The 23,395-nt window shown below is 41.2% G+C and overlaps 1 protein-coding gene across 8 annotated transcripts in view; it reads right to left on the bottom strand.

Moving 5' to 3' along the window:
• The window catches only part of ENOX1 (ecto-NOX disulfide-thiol exchanger 1), a 373,111-nt gene that overhangs the window by 79,252 nt on the left and 270,464 nt on the right, over positions 1-23,395 (bottom strand). For all 8 annotated transcript variants that reach the window (XM_042806116.1, XM_042806120.1, XM_042806117.1 and 5 more), the window contains 2 exons: positions 18,018-18,251; positions 4,887-5,099 (listed from right to left, as the gene is read on the bottom strand). In XM_042806116.1, coding sequence (XP_042662050.1) covers positions 4,887-5,099; positions 18,018-18,251 — 447 coding nt within the window. The remainder of the gene's footprint in view (positions 1-4,886; positions 5,100-18,017; positions 18,252-23,395) is intronic.

The raw sequence follows: 23,395 nt of genomic DNA, 5'->3' as shown, positions 1-23,395 counted from the left end.
GGGATTATTGCTACACTGCATTGCCATTGGCTTGACTAGTGCCAGCAGTGGGGTTGTCACTTAAGCATTGTGAATGAAATTCAGGATGGGAACCTTTAAACATGTCTAAGAAATTTAGGGGGTCTACGTTCTCTTTTCAAAAATTGCTTACTGAGAGTCAATGAGGTAATTACTGCTTGCCAAGGTGGGGTGAGAACCTGCAGCATATCTCTTCTCCCTGATGCCAGCTAATGCAGAAAGGGATCCCAGGGTCACTGGGAACTGGCTTCCCTTTCCAGCAACCTCACATCCACCAGGAGGTAAGGACACATCTGTGATTAGTTACACTGGAATAAATGACTCTGTAGGTTTATACTCCAGCTTGCTCTGTAGTTATGAATCATGTGTCTATTCACACCGCCAGACCTGCGTTTTGACACTCAGGCCTTTTACAGAAGTTCTAAGACCTTGGTGATTATCTGTAATCAGCTGTGGTGAGTTAAAAGCTCAGGCGTCCTACAAAGTACAGGGTAAGGGCTTCATGTTTGGGAAAACATATAAGTCCGCTGCCTTAACTAGCTGCTAGACTGGATGGGGATGTGCCACAGATGCAGCTGTTCTCTCTGTTCGGTGCAGTGTTACAGGAGGCAGGGAGGCATCTCCCTCCAGCTGGCATCGTTACGGATCAGGTGCCTAAAAGCCATCTGTCAAATACCCTAAGGAAGGTCAATGACACCTTTCAGAGCACTGGACCTCACCATTTAATGCACTCTTGGAAGGAAGGAAGTTTAAGTTCAGTTCCTTCACTGGCATCCAGGGTATTTAAACATATATTTCCAAAAGAGCAGCCTGATAACTAGGTGCTGAAATTTCCTGAAGGTCAAGGGGAGAATGAAAGTGAAGGCCACCACATGACAAGGAAGTAATCTGGCTAGGGGCTCCATGATAAAAACCACTTTCCCACTGTTCCTCCACAGGCATATGAGAGGCTGATTCATAGACCCTGATGAGGACCTGGTGCCTAAGTCCCGTGAAAAGTCATCCATTAATAAAATTGACAGAAAAGACCAAATAAGTTGAGTATCATAAGCAGCTCAGTACACAGCCATGGGGCACTTCTGTTCATTACACTGCGTATCTATCAACTTGTACACTGGGACACTTCCACCTCCTTGTGTGTCTCACTCTTGAGATATAAATTTTTTTTTTGTTGTTAATATGGGATTTTGGATCTTCATTCACCTATAGGTACTTCTGAAAATGTTGTCAAGGAGGACTGCACTAAATTGCCTTAAACCTTAATAACAGGTAGACAAAGTTTACAGTGCGTGGCAAAGAAAGTCAAAGGAGCGAATTGCAGCTTTGGTGTAGTCTAAAAAACAGCCCAATGAAGATGTCTCTAGGGCTTCCATTTTTCTGAAACATGAGGATCAACATCTATAAGCCTTAGGCTGAAAAGGTGGTTTGGGAGGAAATGAAATAGAGATGCATGGAAAGTCAGGGAGCAGAGTCACATGTAACTCTGCTGCAGAAGCAAAGTGAAAAAATTAAGAAATCAAAGCGCAAAGACAGAACTAATCAAAATCCTGGAAAACAATCCATATTTTATGCACAGATTCAAATCTAGAAAAATGAAGTGACTTAATAAAAAAGAAGGATGTGGACATTTTTCTCTCTTTGTACCTTAAATAACTGAAGAAGCACCATAACAAGGCTAAGACTCCCTGTAGAACTTAAACCAGGGGCTGTAAATTGGTGGTGTGACAGCAGTAATACACTTTATTTCACAGATTATCCTAGCACAAGTATCTTGGTCAGGTAATTAATTCACATGCTGAACATTTGACCCAAATTTTGGGGGGTAATCCTTTTGGTAATCTTCTAAGTACCTCCAGGCAGAAATCTGTAGCAGGGATTTCAATACCTGTACTTCTTTAGTAGTTAGGCCATAAGCTGAAATGTTCTGGCCACACTAATCCTCATTAGTAAGAAAGCATTTTATACTGAGACCCACGTAGAGAGTGTGTGTGTTCCAGGTGAGTGCACTCGAAGCCCATTTTCCTAACGTATTTCTTCTTCACTCCCCATAACATTCACTGTTACACTGCTAGCATTTTTATCTAACTCCAAGTTCTTCCCTTACACTACATCCTTCTGTATTAAGACTACACAGAGTAAGTGGGATTACTCTGCTCTGAACAAGGCATGTAAAAAGTTGGACAACTGGTTCTGAGCTAGGCCCCCTGTGAATCCTCTATGGGTAGCAGAGGAAAAAATGGAATCTCCAAGGGATGATCCATTTCACTGGAAGAGCATCATGAGGTTGGTCTGATGATTCATTCCCTGGAGATGTTTATTTTTCTCTGCTGACAGCAAAGAAAGCCCAGAGTAGTCAGCTCAAGGTTGGACATCTGACCTAGTTCACAACAGAGGAATGCAACATGGTATTTTAAAAATACTGTAATATTTATGCCAAATGGCCTCACAGATGCAGCATTGCACTAGACTTTTGGATCTCTACTGCAGAACAGCAGAAGTGGGGTTTTTTGCCATTATACAGAATTTAATAGACCACACACACCTATTTTGGACATCTAGTATTTTCAAATTCTTCTTCATAAAGCAAGTGACATATTGTAACCAACTATACAGGGCTGTGGGTAAACAAAGGAAAAGGACACATGAAAAACATTCCTCAGATCAATTCAAATACAAGAAAATCTTTGAAAAAGGGAAGCTCATTTCACAGTCTCCATGTTTAGCAATGTTAGGCATATACATGTATAAAGCAAAAACATCATCCATCTGTTCATAGCAAGTTTGCAGGGAATTTTAATAAGATACATTAATGCTAATAATGGCCAATGTTTATGGTGTTTATAAAATAACCAATGTGGAGCATCTGGAAAGCTCGTAAAATTTGTTCTTATAAAATCCACAGAGTGTAACACCTTTCCCTGAGTCTGTTTTTTTGCTGACCTTGTCCTCCTAGGCCATATCTGTCAGAAACTCTTCTTCCAGGCATTGCTGTGACTGTGGCACTCTGAAACTCATACTTTGAATGCAGACCTATTTCTGTTTTCATAAGTTCAGCATTCAGCACATTACAGGAACAAACCAGATAGCCAAAACTGCAAGTTTCCACCTGAAACTACAGGGATCTCTATTTCCAAGTGACAGATGTTCTACAACAGTTGGTGACAAACAGGCTAATTTAGTCTGATTTAACTAAAGTTCAGCCTGCTGACAATGGGGGATTTTTTTTTTTTTTTTTTTTTTTTTTAATGCAGCTGAAGAAGGCATTTCTGAATGCTAGGGCTGGCTGTTGCACACAAAACTATAGAGGCCCTGGTGTGAACTGAACAGCATGGCCATGCATGGTGCCTGCGTCTCTGCTCCTCACACTGCCTTTTAGATGCTGAGATGGTAGAAGACATTGCCTAGCAAATTACTAAGGGTCTTTAAAATTTACTCACTGAACATATGTCCTCAGAAATCAAATACCATTGGCACAGAATCTTTCTTCCTAAGTTCAGGCATCTAAGATCTTAAATTAGAAGGATGTGTGCCCTGGGGTGAATTACCCTTCTGAGATGATGAGCTCTCCATCACATATGCAGGAAGCCTCCAGGGACTGGTCTCCTAACCCAGGCAAGTCCATCCAAACTTCTGCATTCAGCCCTAACTTCTGAAGGAAGGCCAATGAGGGACCAGAAAAATATTGCAGAAAAGCTTTTAGAGCTTATTTTTTAATATAAATATTAGGGGTCTGATTCAGAAATTACAACATAACAACTGCATTGTCCTACATCTGGTAAATTGTCTTGTTTTTTGTTTTTAACATACATATGAGAACTGGCTTCAGGCTTCACCATTCTGAGTATCATAAAGCCTCTTGCCTGAGCAGCCATAGACATGTTAAAAACCAGCAACAATTAAATTAGTTTTCTTCCTCTCTCCTCTCCTCTCCTCTCCTCTCCTCTCCTCTCCTCTCCTCTCCTCTCCTCTCCTCTCCTCTCCTCTCCTCTCCTCTCCTCTCCTCTCCTCTCCTCTCCTCTCCTCTCCTCTCCTCTCCTCTCCTCTCCTCTCCTCTCCTCTCCTCTCCTCTCCTCTCCTCTCCTCTCCTCTCCTCTCCTCTCCTCTCCTCTCCTCTCCTCTCCTCTCCTCTCCTCTCCTCTCCTCTCCTCTCCTCTCCTCTCCTCTCCTCCCTTCCTTTCCCTTTGAAGAACACTGCTAGGCAAGTATCCCTATTATTGTTTTATGAGAGAATCTCATTAAGGTAACTACATTGATTATATTTCTGTACTAAGGAAATAGCTGCCAGCACTAAATATTTAAGGCAGTTTATCTGCCAGATTAATACTGGCATTGTATCAGTCAAGCAGTCCCAATGCCAGCAGCAGTACAGCATATTCTTCTGCTATGGGGGTGGCCTGTATGCTGTGAATATATACCTAGCAGTTGTTGAATCCTACTTCCTTTTACCAAAACCCAGGCTAAAAATATAACCTAATTGTCCTCTATTCTGTAATTGGCCTAGTTAACTATCTGCAATGTACAGGCTACATATCACTTCTCTCCACAAAAACATGATCTTTGCCCAGATCAGGGAGGCTTCTGTCTGGTCCGTTCCTGAAGTGTTATGTCTATGCAACAGTAGACATTATGCATAGAGGACATCTTTGTCTAATAATAAAAAAACTACTGAAACTTTGCTCACCTTGAGAAATAAGTTCTTAGGAATGGTCCTTGTTCCTCCAAATTGCCATAGAGTATGGAATACGATATGAAGTAGAATATGACTGCATTGCAACTACTTACCCCCATACAAACAAAATGATAAAAAAAACCACTACCACCACCACCACCATCACTACAACAACACTGGAGAAAAAGGAGTTACTTACATTGAGTGAGGATCCCCGTTAAGGCATTTTTGAAACTCTCCTTGGCTTGCTCCATTTCTTGCTCATGAGCGGCCTTTTCGTTCATGAGCCGGCGGACGTGGCTGTTGGCCGACTGCACCATCGAATAAAACTGGTTTGCAGAGCGACGATTCACCTCACCTCGCTCAATCCAGGTAAGCAGCACTGTGATGGCCTCTGAAAACTTGCTATCATCTAGAACAATCAAAGCACGGGTTTTAAACTGCAGGCATAAATATCCTGCCGAGAACACATTTTCTGCTCGGTGTCACATTAAAATCACCATAAATCCTGCTTGCAGTATATCATTTGGGCAATTTTGGGGTCCTTTGTTCTATCAGATGAAGGAAGCTAATACTGCCACGTGAAGCTACATAAATCTTCCTTCAAGACCAGTCTTCCGCTTATTTTAATAGCTTTCTCACAACAAAAAGCACACCCCCCGCCCCCCATGCCCTTCCCCGTGGCCTGACTCCCTGCTTTTACAATGTCTCCCTCAAGCTGTTCAGCAATATGGAATGACCTTACAGCAGGAGTGAGGAGACCTCTGTGTTACTGGACCCACTGAGGAAATGAAATGTGTCTGCGTTAATCTGCTCAGCTGAAAGCTCAGTCTTGGAGCTAGGGCTCAGCCATACTTTTGTCAACAGATTTCACTAACATAACATTCTTAATTAATGAACAGTGACAAGGCTGAACAATTCCTCCTCAAAGCACTGATTAATTACAAGGAGCTGCTTTGAACAGATGATGTGTCTGTATTTGTTTTGTATTATTTGTCTGTGTTTTGTTTTACATGCTTTTTTTAAAGGATTCCAGATGAATCCGGGCAAACACCTGGATTACAGCTTTACGTTTACCATTCAGGAAACTAAAGTCATATTTCCCTGCAGAAAGATCACCAAAATTGGTGGCTAGATTTTGTGCACTCCCTCCCCAAGTAATCTTCTTTCCTCTGACAGTGCTCTCAGCTTCCTCAGAAGACTCTTAGCACAGCATCCATTACACATCTGGCTTCATCAGGATTAAGAGGACACATTTTTTTTTAAGTCCCATTTAGACTGAACTGCAAGAAAATATTACAACAGAGTGTCTTCCTGCAGAACTATTTTTGTGCAATTCCATCTCATTTTCCCCCATGATTTTATTCTATAAAACTTCAGTTTCCCAACAAGTAATTTTAAACATCTCATCTAGTCCTTGTTGGTTAGATTTCTTTATGCATATTTTAGATGGTAGGTATACCTTTCTATAGGAAAACATATACAGTTTTGGTGGGGAGAAGTAGTATAGTTATAACCAAAAGACATTCAAAATGAAAACTGGAAAATATTAAATCCAGACAACTGTGTTACAGGATACAGAAATGTGGTACATAGTTTGTAAGACTCTGCTTTCCATGTACAAAGAATAATGAAATACTAATTCTTAAGTGACAATTTGGGCTTCTATTCTGAACCAGTAATCACTTCCTTAAAAGGCGAGGAGCCTAAAGTACAGAGAGGACTAGTGACATGCTCTGTGCCGTTCACAGCCTGTGAAGAATAGATTTTACATTGCCTGATCCTTAGCATCTTATTAACTGAAACGTGCTTTCAGCTACAACAATAGGATTTTCTCTCCACAACTGGATAGGCATGTTCACCCAAGATCCCTGAAAAAATCTGCAAAATAAGAGCATCACAACACCCTCCCTTTGTATGATGATGTATCTGTTGTGACTTTACATTAACATGTGATTCATCATCATCATTCATTAAGTTATTGTCTCTGGGGAGGAATAGGCAGACGGGCATCTTCTGTTTCCATATTGTCCCCTCGGATCCGCTCCCGAGCTTTGGTGGGTATATATGCAGCAGCTATGCATTAAGTGGCTCTGATGAGTGAGATTGGCTGAATACGGGCCTCAGAAAAGCCAAATGTAAACAAGACTTATGCAAAGCCTCTTCATTGCAAGAAAACACTAGAATAAGGCTCTCCAAAAGGCTTGGGCAAAATCTTCAGCCTGCTGAAATGCATGGGAGCTGGATGTCACGGATTCAATGCAGCCAAGAACTCATCCCTGGAACGTAATGTTTATTATAATTACAGTAGTCAATAAGAATAACCTGTAATGGCTTCTGGCAATATTAGCATGCAATTTCCAACAGTCTGTACAGTCAGGTCACCCTGCTGATGGCACTAGCCAGTTAACACCAAGGATGCGGCCGACTGTGAGTAGAGAGTAACAACAGCTGAATGTTCCTCTTTTTTCCTTGTAGACATCATTATCTATATCACCACACATAATTTATCACCCAACACTGAAGTACCATTTAGAGTAAATTATCCCATTCAATCTGGGTCAAGACATGAACAGCAAAGTTGGGAAAAATGATACACAGAAGCACCTCTGAAGAGGTACATCATGACCTGTGACGAGACAGTGTGCAGAACTGAGCAAAAATGTTTCACAGAGATGCATCAGGAAAATCAGTTGCACAGAAACGTTCTCCCTTTTCCTTGCTTTAATCTTTCCTCAGTACACGTCTGTGTGTTGTTTTGCTATAAAGTCTATATGAAATTAAAACACACCTCCCCTTGTTTTGTTTTTATCAGGCACAGTTGGTGTCTGTAAGGGATGTTCATAAACATACCATCCTCCTACCACATAGATTCAACCCGTTTAAAAGGACATGCTGGAAACCTGTTTTCAGCATACTGTATTTCCAGGGAACTGCTGCAGTCTGTGGGCCTGTTATAGTTAATTCATGGCTCTGTATCAGCAGGAAAAAATCCTTTCATTGGTAAACATCAGCATCTTTGTTGATAACATAATTAGAAGATATATTAAAAAATGCTAGAGGGTAATATATGCACAACAGGAGCACATTAGTTAATAAAAACTTTTCTCTACAGTTTTAAAACTTCCTTATTCCACCTTCTAACTTCTATATTTCAGAGTTGACCACTCAGTGACTGGCATAAGGTAACTCACCATGAATTAATTTTCTTCATCCAGAATGCAGTGACTCTTTCTGAGCAATCAGAGGTTCACTTAGAAAATTATATTTTTATACCAGATTGTTAATTTATTTTTTATTTAGTGGATAAATAGTAGAAGAAATGCAGCAACGGACTCTAATTTAAGCAGAGCATGAACTGCCTTATGATTGCAGCCATTCATTAAAGAAATAAAACAAAACTCCTAATTCTGTTCAAAATTATTCCCTTGCGGTAGGATGCACATAAATATACACTGTTTAAAAACATACTTTTAAGTAAATTCCTTTATATAAGACAAGCTCCCATATGTAATTGTTCTATTAAAATGAGCAGTCAGTGAATTATTTCTCACACTTAAAGCATTCTTCCTCCTCCAAGTTACAGCATGTTTTAAGCAAATGATAGGATTCATCTCCTTTAGGTCAGCACCTGATTTAGTAACCCTAGGGTCACGCTACAGTCAACGGAAAGAGATGGACACTTGTTGAATAGGCTTTGTCAGTCCCGTTTTAGCTGTCTATTTGATGGCGAGGTGAACTGTGCCCCAAAAGTGGCTGTTTCCCTCAACTGGCTGTAAAGGGAGCCTGGGGTCACCTACTCATATAAAGACAGCTCCGCCACAGACATCTACATTTGGTCAAGTGCACCGGTCACAGAGCACCTACCCAGCATTTGTGTACCTGGGTTGGGTTTTCAGTTGTACCGCAAGCTGCGATGCGCGCTATGTTTTAATATTGCCCATCTTTTGAGGATGGCTTGCTGGGTATCAATAGAGATTTCCAGGTGCTACTAGACTCAATCACAGGCCTCTAGAGACAAGATACTACAAATTCCTCTTACAACAACTGAAGATATTGGGCACTTAAATCCTAGCTCACAACTTAGATGAAATTAAATATAAAGAAAAGAAAATACATCCCTAGAGCTGCTTGGGAAATTATCATATTTCTGTGAAGAAAAAAGGAATAATTGTTGACAAATGTTTCACATTTTTTTCCTTGTAACTTGACCACCTCTGAGCAACCCCAACTGGAATAAACTTTTTAATAGAAAAAACTATGACAAGAACTGCTACAAAATTATATACTGGGAAAAAGTGTTGGAAACAGAGTTTTTACTTTCAGTTTATGGAGTATCCCTGGTGTAACACAGGACAGAATTCAGCTCAGAGTAATCTGAAATGTTGTGACTATTTATCTCTCAATGTTAAGCACCTCCTTAAGATGCTTTTACAACTTGGGTGACAGTGTCTAAGGCCTTAGCCTTAGGAGATAGACTAATCCATTAGTCTGAAGCCAGCCATTCCAGCACTCTTATTACTATAATTTTTTACATGTATAGATAAACTGCAAATATAGCTATCTTCATATTTCTGCATTTTGAGAGTGACATTGTATGCTGGACTTCTAGTAGGACAAGGTCAAACACTGGGATACAGTTGCTTTTAGCCTTGCTAATATTTCCCAACCTCGGGCTTTCTCAAATATTTGAAAAGTATCTGAGATAATTCACAGCACTTGGAACCTGTCTAAATCACAGCAATCCTTCTGTGTTGTCCTATGGGCCATGGCATTGTCCAGAGTCAGCACACACTCTCTCTTGTCCCTAATCTTGCTCCCCTAATGCAATCTCCTAGGGTTTGAAGGAGATGCTGAAAAACCAGTTCTTTACCCTAATGACTACACCTAGAAAGCTCCTGTGCTTGCTGCATGTTTTGGGTTGCGTTAATGATCTCATTTTTCTCTGGCTCTTCTGTAAGATGAGAAGGGGCAGATGTGCCCTTCTGCTAAGCTCTGTCTTGCCCAGCAGAAATCCAGTCAACACCCCTTGAAGGTATTCTTGTGAGCACTGGGAACGACTGTGCTGCAGGGCATGCAGAGAGGGGACGAGAGCCCGTGGAATATGTCCCATCTATTTGGCTCTGATTGACAGCCTGTCCTCTGTCAGCTGTAGCTCTGCCACAGGAAGATGCTGTGTCCCCCTGCCTCATCCCCACCTGCTCAGCACTGCCCCTTTGCTCATGGTTACACTGCTCCCAGCTCTGCCTGGAGCTGCTCGGCTGATCACACTCCAGTTCCAGTTTGTCATACTGGGCCCAGTTCAGGTGTTACATGAAAGTGATAGAGGTCAGGTCAGGACGCGGACGACTTCACTCCATATAACTGCAGCCAGGGGAGGATATATGGCGAAGGTTACTGTTAATCTGACTTCTGATTTAATAACTTATTAGACTATAACTAAGATTTCTAACCTACAAACACTGAATTCAATACAAAAAATAATAAACCACAGCGGGTGACTGCTGTGGGTGAATAAGGTCAGTGAAAAGGTTTACTAACCTCTCTCATCAGCAGGTTCAGTCCAGCTCCCCTGTGCATCAGGAACAATTTGCTTCCCAGCACACACCACTTCTGGCGCCACAATGAAGACCTATTTTTCTCTCAGCTTAAGAGCTTCTCCTCCACAGAGCGCCTGCCACTGACCTAGAAACACAACTCTTCAGCTACTGTCCTCACCTTCTTTTTTCCCTGATCAAATACTTTATATAACTGTGCCATGCAACACACACATCAGTCTGGTACTTTTGGGATTAATAACACTTTTAACCCAATGGCACTGTATAAGTAGCAAGAATCAAGGAATACAAATTCTTACTGCCAAAGCATTCTTTTAAAGAATGATTAATATCTACCTTACAGTTTCTTAAATAGTCTTAACTGTATGCTATAGCCAAAAAACTTTTCCAGTTATGTAATAAATGACTAGCTGAAACTAGATTTTATAAAAATATGCATATATATTTAATCAAAAATAGCTTAAAAGGTTGTGGTGGGTTGACCCTGGCTGGATGCCAGGTGCCCACCAAAGCTGCTCTATCACTCCCCCTCCTCAGCTGGACAGGGGAGAGAGAATGTAGTGAAAGGCTCATGGCTTGATATAAGGGCAGGGGGATCACCCAGCAATTACCGTCACAGGCAAAACACTCAACTTGGGGACATTAGTTTAATTTATTGCCAATCAAATAGGAGTAGGATAATGAGAAATAAAACCGAATCTTAAAAACACCTTCCCCCCACCCCCCCCCTTCTACCTGGGTTTAACTTTACTCTTGAATTCTCTACCTCCTCCCCCGCAGTGGTGCAGAGAGAAAGGGAATTGGGGTTGAGGTCAGTTCATCACCTGTTGTTTCTGCTGCTCCTTCCCCCTCAGGGGCAGGACTCCTCACACTCTTCCCCTGCTCCTTCCCACGGGCTGCAGTTCTTCATGAACTGCTCCAGCGTGGGGTCCCTTCCACAGGGTGCAGCCCTTCAGGAACAGGCTGCTCCAGTTTGGGTCCCACCCGGGGTCACAGCTCCTGCCAGCAAACCTGCTCCAGCACATGCTCTTCTCTCCACAGGTCCTGCCAGGAGCCTGCTCCTGCACATGCTCTCCTCGGGGTCACAGCATCCTTCGAGCACATCCCCCTGCTCCAGCGTGGGGTCCTCCACGGGCTGCAGGTGGGGATCTGCTCCACCACGGACCCCCACGGGCTGCAGGGGCACAGCCTGCCTCACCGTGGTCTTCACCAGGGGCTGCAGGGGAACCTCTGCTCCGGTGCCTGGAGCACCTCCTCCCCCCTCCTTCCTCACTGACCCTGGTGTCTGCAGAGTTGTATGTCTTGCATATTCTCATTCCTCTCTCCAGCTGCAGTTGTGTAGTTTTCTCTTTCCCCTTCTTAAATACGTTACCCCAGAGGCACTACCACTGTCGCTGTTGGGCTCAGCCTTGGCCAGCGGCGGGTCCATCTCGGAGCCGGCTGTGTTGGCTCTGTTGGACACGGGGGGAGCTTCTGGCAGCTTCTCACAGAAGCCACCTCTGTAACCCCCCCCGCTACCAAAACCTTGCCACACAAACACAATAAAAATGTTCTCTCCCTTCCCTGTATTGTCAAACTCTTTCTTCCAAATTAAATCACACGAGATTCTTCCGGAGGTGGGTGTTTCATGTGAGACACAGAAATCCATTATCTTATCCTGCTGATGCCATTATTTCCAATAAAAAGTAATTATGAGGGTATTGAGCTTCCTCCCTATTTCTCAAATTCACACCACAAACTTTCATATCGGTGAGCTGCAATTTCCCAGTTCATAGCAATTAACTTGAATCGTTTTGCAGTGTGGTACATTTAATCGAGTGGGTTTATATTAAAACTTTAAAATTTGCATTGATACAATACAGATTAGGTGAGGGAGGACACTTTCAGTAATACACTTGACAGAGAATGCACTTCTTGCAGGCTTTCAGAGGGAGGTGCCCAGGGAACTGGGTTACCAGGCTGCTGATAGCTGAACCCATTTTACGCTCTTCTGCCAGCAGAAAAAAGTGCCCTTGCACCATGCCTGCTCACAGCCCCTGTGCGAGGCTCTTGGAGCCAGATGTATTGTGTCACAGCAGATGTCAGCAGCATATGGAAGAAGGAAGGAGAAAATGATGATCTAAAACCGGGAAGGGTGAGTGAACAGATTTGACGTTAAAGCATTGAAACATGTCTGTTGTAAGGCTCTGTCCTGATATACTTACTACTAATAAAAAAAGACTGTGCTAAAAAAAGGTCTGGAATCTTTCAGCAGCAGTTAAACCTGGCACTCATTGGATCTGTGCAGAGGATCCCAGCTTTGCCTCCCCTTTTGATGTAGCACTGCACTGAATTTGATCCTTTCTGCGTGCGACTTGCCCCTCTGGATAACCACACCACTTCTGCAGCGCTCCACAAGTCTGGGTCTCAAGCGCAGAGTGATAATGAAAGCATCATGGTCTTCTTCTCAGTGACATATCCTATCTCCCAAGCAATTAAATGTTGTTTATATTTCAAACAATGTGCAAGGGTTGAGATTGTCAGGCTTGATGTTACCTGAATCTTGCACAAGATGCATCCCCGGTTAGTTCATTCTACTGTAACTGCCATCTATTTATTTAAATTTCCAATCTGTTCTCTCTTCAGGGGATAATAGAGTGCCTGGAAAAGAAGCTGCTTCTCAGTTTTTCAAATTATATTTTTTAAAATGGAAAGCCACGTGAATAACTTTCCTGTGCACATAAAGAAACAAAGTGTTTATAAGGGAGGTAAATTCCAGGGTATTGTATATAACTTGCAGATATTTATGTCTCCTTTGCTCAAAATATTTAAAAGCAGATATTCAGATATAAAGAGATGTCTTTGTTATATGGTGGAACTACTTAGCTACCTGCAGCAAATAAGACAGATGTAGTGTTTTAAAGGAGCTTATTTGCAAGAAGTGATTTCTGAAGATGACACCATTAGGTACAGATATGCTTGAATTAAGAAAACCATAATGTTCAAAATTCTGTTTTGAAACGCAAATGTCATAAGCACACAGATTAAAATGTTTTGTTCCAATGCACCTGACAGAGCAGCATTCCACTTAAGGATAAAAGGTTCAGCCTATCTCCAGTTGTGTGATGTTCTGGGCACCACATTTCTCAAACATTTATAAAGCACCCAGGAAAACAGATGTCAGAGTATGCAAATTTGATCCTAAATATCTACTGACACATTTCACTGTGCAGTAATAATGCATCTGATTTAATGCTGAGGAATTAAAATCTCAAAGACACACACCAAATCAAATGCTGCAATGAACCAGAAGACAAGAAGGTCATGTTTTTGTAATGTAATAGCATAAGACACAATATTCTGCTGGTTTTGTCAGAAGAAGAACTTAAGGTTTATTCTTCAAGGCTATTTAAGAAGGCAATTCACATTTACACTTCACTGCAAAAGACCTTGGTTTCCCAGAATTCACATCTATGAATTTATTGAGATATTTCCTCAAGAAAAAAGTTTTACCAGAAGTTTCATTAAATTAAGTTATGCTTAGCTGATATCTTATTCTGTGGCAGACAATGATTTGATGAAACTGTTTGCAATGTTGCAACAAATTTTGGAATATTTGGATCAAAAAGTGGATTTGAAGAATACTTTTTGAAAAAGTGAGATTTTACTTTAACATTTTAAACAAATGGCATCAATTTTTTTCTTGTTTTTTCCCTCCAAATCTACTTTAGTGGATTGGAAGATCAAAAAAAAAAAAAACCCAACCCTGAATAAAAATAACTTGTCATGCAAAATTAAATAGTGCTTTTATTTTCCCAACCAGTTTATAAACCTAAGATGTGTAGTACAAACCTAAAACTGATCAGCATAACCCTGGTATGAGAAGGAGCTCATGTTCTTCCCCACATTACCCATCTAGTTTGAATGCTGGAGCTCATTTCATTCTGATAATCCAGGTGCAGGGCTCTTTCTTCTATGTGCTGGACTCATGAAGAGTGGGACTCTCTTGTGGGAGTGCATGAAGCAAATTTAAATCCAATATTTTGTGACAAGTCACCTTTCCAATTCAGGAAATCTCCTCTTTTATGAACTATCACCTCCTTGGCTTTTCCTCCTCCTGGCTCTGGCTGTGACCAGCAGACAATATCACTAGTGAATTATCAATGCAGAGCAGCTCAAAAAATGTTTAATCAATGAGAGTTAGTAGTGTAAGCCTACATTTTTAGAGCTACCGGTTCGAATCCATGAGACCTACATGCAAGTTACTGGCAATATGTCACTGCCACAGTGGAAAGTGGCAATAACAAAGAACAATAGGTGGACAGGGAGAGGAAGAACATCACAGGCACTCAGAGAAAAGTGAATGCACTCTTGGCTCCAACACGAGAAGTGTAGAAACAGATGTCCACACTGCCAACAAGGGAAAAAAAATATGAAGGATTTAATTTGCAGGACCCTGAAGACCTTAATGGATAAGGAAAAAGGAGAAAGGAAAAAGGAAAAGGATAAGGAAAAGGAAAAGGAAAAGGAAAATACCCATAAAATAGCATGGCCTGACACAGTCTAAAATGGAAAGTGGTCCACAATTTGATGTGTTTCCCTTATATCTGCACAAATCAAGTGTTCAAACTAAGTTCTTTGTAGATATGAAGGGATTTGGGATAGTCCACAGAGAGCAGGGAATGGAGAGCAAGTCGTAAACTCTCATGCTTTTGCAGGTATGCAAGGCCTCACATGCAGTGAGTCCACAGCCCTAGTCACTAGGCAGTGCATTCTGAGAAACCAGTTTTTTTTCTATAAAGCTCCATACCAGTAGAGACTAGCTGGCTGGAATTTTATAATGAACTTTTGTTTCCAACTGACATAAAAGATCCTCTATACTCTCTCATCCCCTCTCCTCTACGGCAGTTACTGCTATATGGAATAAGAATATGCTGACAACACTGGGGCAAGTTTCCAGCCAAGTCTGGTACACAAAAACAATGATTTCTTTAAGTCTTATGCTGCAGTTTGCAGAAGGTGAAAAAAGATATTGTCACCTCTGTTATAGACTCAATAAATATCTAGACCACAACAGGGGACTGGCTGATGAGCCTAGTTCATCTCTGCTTCCCGTTAGATTTCCTTGCTGTCAGGAATTTCCAAGGTTATTTTGACAACAAAAGTTGCTTGGATACAGACCAAGGTGTCTAAATCTGTGATTGCAAAGCAGTGTCTTGGGATGACAGATGTTTAGATATTTTGGCTTGCTTTTCAGCTAGTGTTACTCAGTGAAGTTCTGGAGGCACTGCAGAAGCTGAAACCTGCACACTGGGCACCTGCAGCTCTGTCTCATGAGCTGGCAACAGAGCTCAGGAGTCTTCTGAAGTGGGTACCATGGGGAGGTCATGACTTTCCTTAAGAAAACAACTGCAAAGCATCTGCTCAAAAAACAATATTTCAAGGTAAATTCTGCCAAAAGCAGATAAATTTTGATAATTCTTTTCTTTAGGATGAATTGTCCAGGCTTTTGCAGCAATGCCAATGTGGTGATATCCAGAGACCTGAGATTTTGACCCCAAGTTTTATATATATGTGTGTGTGTGTGCACATATATATATCTATTTATCTATCTATCTATCTTCTGTTAGTTTCATATTTAACTTGTGAACATATGATGACATGAACTGCCCTTTGCTAGAGTTAAAGATGTTTCTCTAGTGTTGCTTTACTTCTGTTTTTAGGATGTCACAAAGGGCTCATGTGGTAAATACCTGTTGTCCAAGGGACATCATAATGTTCTACTCTACTGCCTTATAGATACTGGCTGTGATGCCATAGAAAAGGTAAAGCAAACCAGTATAATGACTGAACCCCACCTCTGCCTTTCTAGAATATCTAGTACAGGAGACAGTGCATGGCCAGTGAGAAGAGAGGGGGCTTTTTGCGTTCTCCATCCCCAACAATCTATACAGATCCTGGGCTGGTGCCATTAATCTCATTACAAGGCAATTGCTAATTAACAGAGTTTTTAAAATTGCAATATGTTCTTTTGCTGGATTTTAATTTTTTTTAACCAATAAAAAATCAACTTACCATTTTAGTTTCTAAATTTGTTGTATTTAATTCTGTCTGCTTCTGAAAGTTTATCTTTATTTCCAGAGAAATAGTCATGTACATAGTGTTGGTCTATATCGTGCTCAAAATATTTCTATATTAAACTTGTGCATATATGCCAAGCTCTGGTCAAATGTCTCTCAGGAGAACCAAAGATCTAAATGCTCGGAATAAGTTTTAATTATGTATGGAAACTTCCCAGAATGAAAAGAAAAACCCTTTTAAATATAGACATTTTAAACATCTTGCAAAACCCCACATTCAGTTGCCCCAGGCAATGGCTAGCCATATGGAAGAAATTGTCCAGACTTCTTGCATTTTCTGGCTTAGTTCAGGAAAACTCTAGGCCTTACTACATAAAGAAAAACTTCCCTATAAAAGATTATCTCCTAAAATATTCAACTGAAAACAGATTCTGGGAACAGATGGATCTAAAACTCTGTATTGTATAGTATAACCTCTAGAGGAGCTGGACTGAAAGCTATATAAGAATTGAAAATTCTTGGTTTTGGGCCACTTTCCTCCTTTTCTCCTGGTCTCTCAATCCATCTGGGATATTTTACCAGTCTCCCAGTTACTTAATGAATTATTTAATAGATGAGTGTATGTGGTGAGAATGTCAGTCAGCCAAACTAACAACAGACCGAGGTAACAGTGACAAGTAACAGCAACCAATGCAGTACTCAAAGAGACAGTAGGGTGCATCTCTGCTCCATGCTCCAAGGATGCAACACTTTGCACTGTCCTTCTGCAGCTTCCCAAACATGTTTCACAGAATAGAGGCCACTGTGTTGACAGCTAGATAACCTAAGTCTAATCTGGGTAATTCTGAAACAGTGGCAAGAATCACAGTTTCTTGTGACCTGGCACACAGTGAAGTAACGTGCTTGGCCACCACATGGGGAAAGAATGCCAAACATAATTGCTAAACACTTAATGAAAACAAATACAACTCTAAGGGGTATGAGGAGTTGTTTGCTTGGTGTTTTTTTTAAATGTCTTTGCCATGAATGATTTTATTTATTTGCTTCTTACTGCCTATGTTAACTATTAAAGACAGGAATCCTCAAGCTACATCCTTGAAAAATATTAACTCGGTAAGCGTACCTAGAAAAAAACAAACAAGGAAGCATACACATACCAAATCAAGATGCTATCTTGCACAAGTAGTTCTAACCCTAAAGAGGGAATGAAAGAATGGATGGTGTTTGACAGAGATAAGTTGTACCCGCTGCATCTGAAGGGCACGTTAAAATGGAGCTCATGAGGGCAATTTAAATGCTAGGAGTTGGGACAGTCACATGCAGGTAATGTAGTAACATATCTGTCAAGGAATAAAGATGTTTTAAGAACATTAAGGGCTTTAACATGAAGGACTTTTGCAACAGGTTTTCTATTATCAGACCATTTCCAAGGCAGATGACGACAGCAACTGAACAGAAGAAAAAGAAACCTACTGTAGTATTCTGAAGGCTGTGTTTTACCCGTTAAAGCACAGGTAGATAGACAGACTTTGTACATTTCTAGCAGGTGGGTGAGTATCATTACCACTGGCATAGAAATGGCAGAGGAAAGGGGGAAAGCTAACAGGGTAAGTAATGAAATACATCGGAGAGAAATCAGCTCCTCTGCTCCGACTTCTGGATGGCTCCTGCTCTTAAGGAATAATACACTGAAAAGTATCAAATGCTGCTTACCTTTCAATTTTTCAGCCAGCAAAGCAGCTTCGTGTTCAGAATAATGCATTATTGCTGGAGGAGAAGGAGGGCGCAGTCTGTCTTCTTCCATTTTGCGTCTGTGGCGTTCTTCTCTGGCCAGCATTCTTTGTTTGCATTCCCATTCATAAAAGTCATCTCTTGCCTGAGCAAAATCAACATGAAGGCGACCTGAATCCTTTTTGTCTGTGCTAGATCCTAATCTCATGCGGTAACCTGAAATCAACAAGCAGAACTAACTGTTGCAGGACTTCTTTGCTTATTTTTTTCTTCCTTTTTTTTCCCCCCAAGTGCAGCTAAGTAAAAATGTACATTAACAGATTCCTACATATCTATGCAGGATCTATCAATCATTGTGTTTTCACAAGAAGACAAACATTCATCCACACATTTTTCATCACAATTTTCTGCATCACCTATCAACATTTTATAGGAGCTGAAAACTTGATCCAAGGATACAGAATCTACATTCCTGTTTAGAAGTCTTTCAAAATATGTATTTTTTCTACTTGAAACTGAACCTTTATAAGTGCAAAGGATAGCTAAACAAACAAATAAAAAAACTACTAAAAAGGATAGGATTTGGTCTGAATGTAGAGTCCTTCCTCCCCTGATCCTGCTGGGATCATGTACAGTTTAGTGCTTTTCTCCAGCCTGCCAAATGAATTGGAAGTATGGTGAAAGGCTGAATTTTATAAAAATTATAACTACAGATGAATGAGAAAATTGTGCTACATAAATTCCTCTGCCACAAGGAGCGTGGTGTCATAACTGCATTGATGCTAGATCTCAAGTTTTGAGGCTTTACAATTGCAAACAGTACTTTCCAATTCCCTACTGGAAATAATCTGGCAGCAAACCTAAACCACCTACAAATTAATTGAGTTCAGTATTCTTTAAAATAACTTTAAAAGTGCAGATGGATTTATTAGACATTTGCAAGACCCCTTTCAGAACGTTGTGCCTCATCTTTAGTGATGTTCTACATAGTCAGAATTGTATCATATGCTAAAGCTAGCAGACTGCAAAGGCTTTAAGTTAGGGACTACACAGCAGTACATCAGGGCCCTGCTCTGAACTAAAACCCTTGACTGCTGTCAGAGGGCAAACAAATCATGCTAAAGCTATAAAAGGAGCTTGTGACCATACTGTGGAAGAACATATGCTGGACACCTATCTTTTTATTGAGTTTTATTTCCAAGCCTGAAAGATACTCACAGAACAGTTTCTTTAACTTTTAAAATGCCGATTCAGAGGAGGTGTGCGAAAACACTGTGTAGAAAGCTGCAAACAGAGCCTTCAGATGCAGGTAAAATTAATCGGTCTTCACAAGGCTAGCTCTAATTTCTCCATGCCAACCTGCTGCAGTAGCCTCAGAAGCAGAGCAGCCCAACAGAAACTTCTCAAATCATGGGATACTCAGGGGATGAACTCTGTGCTGAGCTGGCACATAGGAGGCTCTTCAGAAACACACACTACTACAACCACTGCATAATAACTCCAGGGTCAGGAAACTCCTGTTCAAAATGGCAGGAAAAATGGTGTTTGCTGCTTTTGAACAGAAATACAAGAGAACCTGCCTTTCAGTCTTCTGGTTTACTTGTGGTTTGAAGAGCTTCAGCACCTCACCATGACAGTTAAGACTCAGTCTTGAACTCTCTCCAGGGACAGCAAAGCTAAGACTTGTGTAGTAGATTAGGAGCATCTTTACAAAAATGCGTATCTAAGCATACTCTGTTTTACTGCTGGAAAAACATCCTGCTGTATGAATACAAGGAACTGTCTCTACTACAGCACATATGAGGCAATCACTTCAAAGACATTAAATATCCATATGTGTAGTGTTCCTTCCAAAGAAAACAAGCCGGGTGCCTTTTGATTTGACATTTTCCTTTCAAACATCTTGTGGAGTTCAGCTAAGTAGCCTGTCGGTGAGGAAGAGGTATGAGTTCATTTTCCAGCAAGGAGCCCAAACCCAGATGAAAAACTTGAGCTGTGTTTCATAGGTTCTTCAAAGTCAGAAGGCATCAAAAACTTCCATGGAACCCACTAAATCTGGTTTCCAAGGTTCAGGAGCTTGAGGTGAAGTGGAACTGAATATTACAAGAGAGGCAAATGAGGGCATTGTTTGTTATTTTAAAGTCCTCTCTATTTTTCTCTGCTTTATCTTGCCTAGAGGAGTAAATACTTTTTTCCCCCAGAAGGTTGTTTGTCATCATATATGTAGCTCCAGTCACAAGGTGTTGAAGGGAAGAGTTACAGATACACTATATTCAGTGAGACATAATAAAAGAAGAGTGTGGGCAACCTTTCAGAGCTGGGTAATGAACTAATGAGGAGATAATGATATGGTTTTATCCACCGACGTGTGGGCACAAAGGGGTCAGCCAAAAGGGGTCAGTGGTGCAGCTACCCTGATAACCATGACAAATGTTAACCTCCCCCCCCCCAAGTCCGACTCGCCAGCTGCATTCCTCAAACAGTGATTGCTCGGTGCCAAAATGGCATTATCAGCAATGTGAAAGGACACTGACAAGGTTCCAGGTCTCGTGAACCTAAAATTAGATCTCCCATCTGGGCTGTACTTTCCAGGAAGACACAATCTCTCTTCCTCTCCCCCTGTCTTTCGCCTCCATTGGCAGGAGTGCACTACACAAGACTCTTGTGGACCTCAAAGCCCCACTTAATCTGAATAAAGAACTAATGAAAAGGACTGTGCATCTACAGGTTGCATGTGCACCATCAAAGTTGAGTTTTATTAAAGTGGCCCTCATTTTTGAAGTAAATAGGGATAATGGAAAAAAAAAAAAAACAAAAAAAACAAAACCAAACAAGCCACTGAACAGTAAATTGCAGTTCAAAACCCAGTACCCTGTGTAGCACTGGATAATTGGTTCCCTTTAGGTAACCAGTTTAAGTCCTTCCAAATTGAGATATTTTTGAAATTACCCATGAATCACACCAAAAAAAATCTGACTGCTTCTTTAACTCTTAAGACTGAAGGTGGTCAGTTGGCCAGGTTGTTTCCACCAGCACAGAAACTTAAAATAACGTGGGTCAAAAGGGACCTTGGATATTACCTAGACCAATCCCCCTCTCAGAGCAGGGTCAACTTCACAGTCAGATCAGGTTGCTCAGGGCCTGGCATCTTTCCCTGAAGAAAAACAGCAAACGCTTTTGGCATGGCTTCCTGCATCCTCCTAAATCAGGCTTTGCAGACATTACAAGGCCAATGGCCTGGCCAGTGAAGAACAGACTCCTTGAGGCATTGATACCCAGCAAGACGCTGTGTAGCAAGGGGTGCACAACTGGCAGGTCTTATTTTGTATATGGGATCCTCAGACACCCATCTGGGTTGGCAAATTTGAGCTGCAGGGCAGCTGGAAGGCTTGCTCTTTTCCAATACCACGAGGATATTTGGATGTATGAGAGAACCACCTGCCATTGCCTCCCCTTCATGCATGGGCAGTGAATTGCTCTCACAGACCTTTTCTCCCATCTCTTTCTCAGGACTGCAGCTATCACTAACTGTGTGCCTGGCTTGTCATTTTTAATTTCAGTTTCACACACAATGGCAGAGGAAAAGACTTTGGGAACTTGCCAAGATCCTCACTTTAAAGGAGCAGCAACTGGAAAAAATTAATGAGGGTGCTAAATAAAAATCAAACAGTATTTCCATATCACAGGTCTAGTCAAAACTCTGGCTTGACTTACCTTTGAGTGTTGTTATATTGGGGACCAGCCAATAGCTGCTCTCTAACTGGGGATCTAGATCAGAGCATTGATGATGATCAGTGAGAACACAAAATAAAACCAGTACAAAATGGAAACCCATAGGGGAAAATACCAGCACAGGAAAAATGCATATACAAGCTTTTGAGGTACAAACAGGCCTGTCTTAAGCCACCTGTTTGTCCCATATTTTCAAGTCCAGGGCCATCAACATTTGCAGGAGTTTCTGAATTGTCAGCCACAAGAGTAAAGTACATACAATTTGGAGAAAAAAGCTTTCTCACAGGCTGGTATGTTGATTTTTAGAGTGTCTTTTCCTCAGGAGATCAAAATTTAACTTTCAGGTCTAGATGAAAACCACACTTCCTCAAGTTAACTTTTTTATCATAGTCTTCTACCCACCTCCCAGTCTCCTTTTCATACATGTTTACTTGGGAATAGAAAAGAAAGAAAATCAGTGATTAAACTACTTGATGGATTTTGTAATCACTTGCACTATTCTGATGATAAGCACGGGATAAATACAAAGTTTGATGAGATTAGATGGGGTAGACAGATAAAACTGATTAGGTAGACAAAATTATCATTATATTACAAATATCAAAGGCATGACTTTCCCCTAATATAACACGCATACTGTATTAACCACAAATTCCTGGTTTATGTCTCTTTTTTCTCTTACAAGGAAAAGAAAATGCCTTAAAAATATGCTTTATCCCCACTACTTCAGAATACATTATGTTTGAGAATGGAATAAAGACTGGTTAAAAAAACCCTCTATTTCAGTACAAATAAAACATGTCCCTGCCTGGTGCCAGACCCTGTTGCTCTGCGGTAGTGGGGGACAGTCAGTGCTCCCTGTTTCATCTGCAGAGTTCAGTACTGGTGGTAAACAGAAGGGAAACTCGGCTGCAGTGTGCCCCTTTTTTTCTTCCTCTTCCCTAGCAGCTCCACTGGTTCTTTCCCTGATCTGGTCAGAGACACTAAGTACAACATTGTAGAAGAAAGAAAAGCTGTGGAGGAAAAGACAGGTGGGGAGGGAGGCTACAGAGCAGAAGGTAAGAGGAAGCATAGACAGCAGTGTGACTGTGATGAAAGGAAATGGAAGGAGAAAGGATGGATCAGGAACTTGGAAATAACTGGCAGAAAATTCAGGATAAGGAGGGGAATCTGCCACCTCCGTATCTGCTCATTTCCCTTATTCTGAATGGGTACTCTGGTGCACACACATGGCAGCACAGGGGATTTCTTACCTCTAATCATCAAATCTGGTTCTCCAGAATTTAAGGCATATGACATTAAAATAAAACTTAACTTGGAGTGAAGGAAAGGGTGCAGTAAACTGCTGAAAAGCAGGAAAGTGAGCTAGAGGGACACTGGCTCTGGCCCAGAGTAGAAGCCTGTATGTCTCTGGGCTGTTTTATTTACTCTCTTTCTTGACACTGTTTTTTTATTGTATATGGTAATATCAGCTCCTACTGAACCTGGTGTGTCCCTCCTCTGCTCCATTACTTCTGAAGATGAGGGCCCCTAGACAGAAGTTGGAAGCTGGAGAATGTGCTACTGCTTCTTACTACTGTGATGTCTGTAATCTGTCCCAATGAACTACAGCATAATGTGAATAAATA

The sequence above is a fragment of the Tyto alba genome, unplaced genomic scaffold, assembly GCF_018691265.1.
Source record: "Tyto alba isolate M040663 unplaced genomic scaffold, T.alba_DEE_v4.0 Super-Scaffold_45, whole genome shotgun sequence".
Classification (NCBI taxonomy): domain Eukaryota; kingdom Metazoa; phylum Chordata; class Aves; order Strigiformes; family Tytonidae; genus Tyto; species Tyto alba.
The sequence above is the reverse complement of the archived record's forward strand: the minus strand, read 5'-3'. Positions and strand labels throughout refer to the sequence as shown.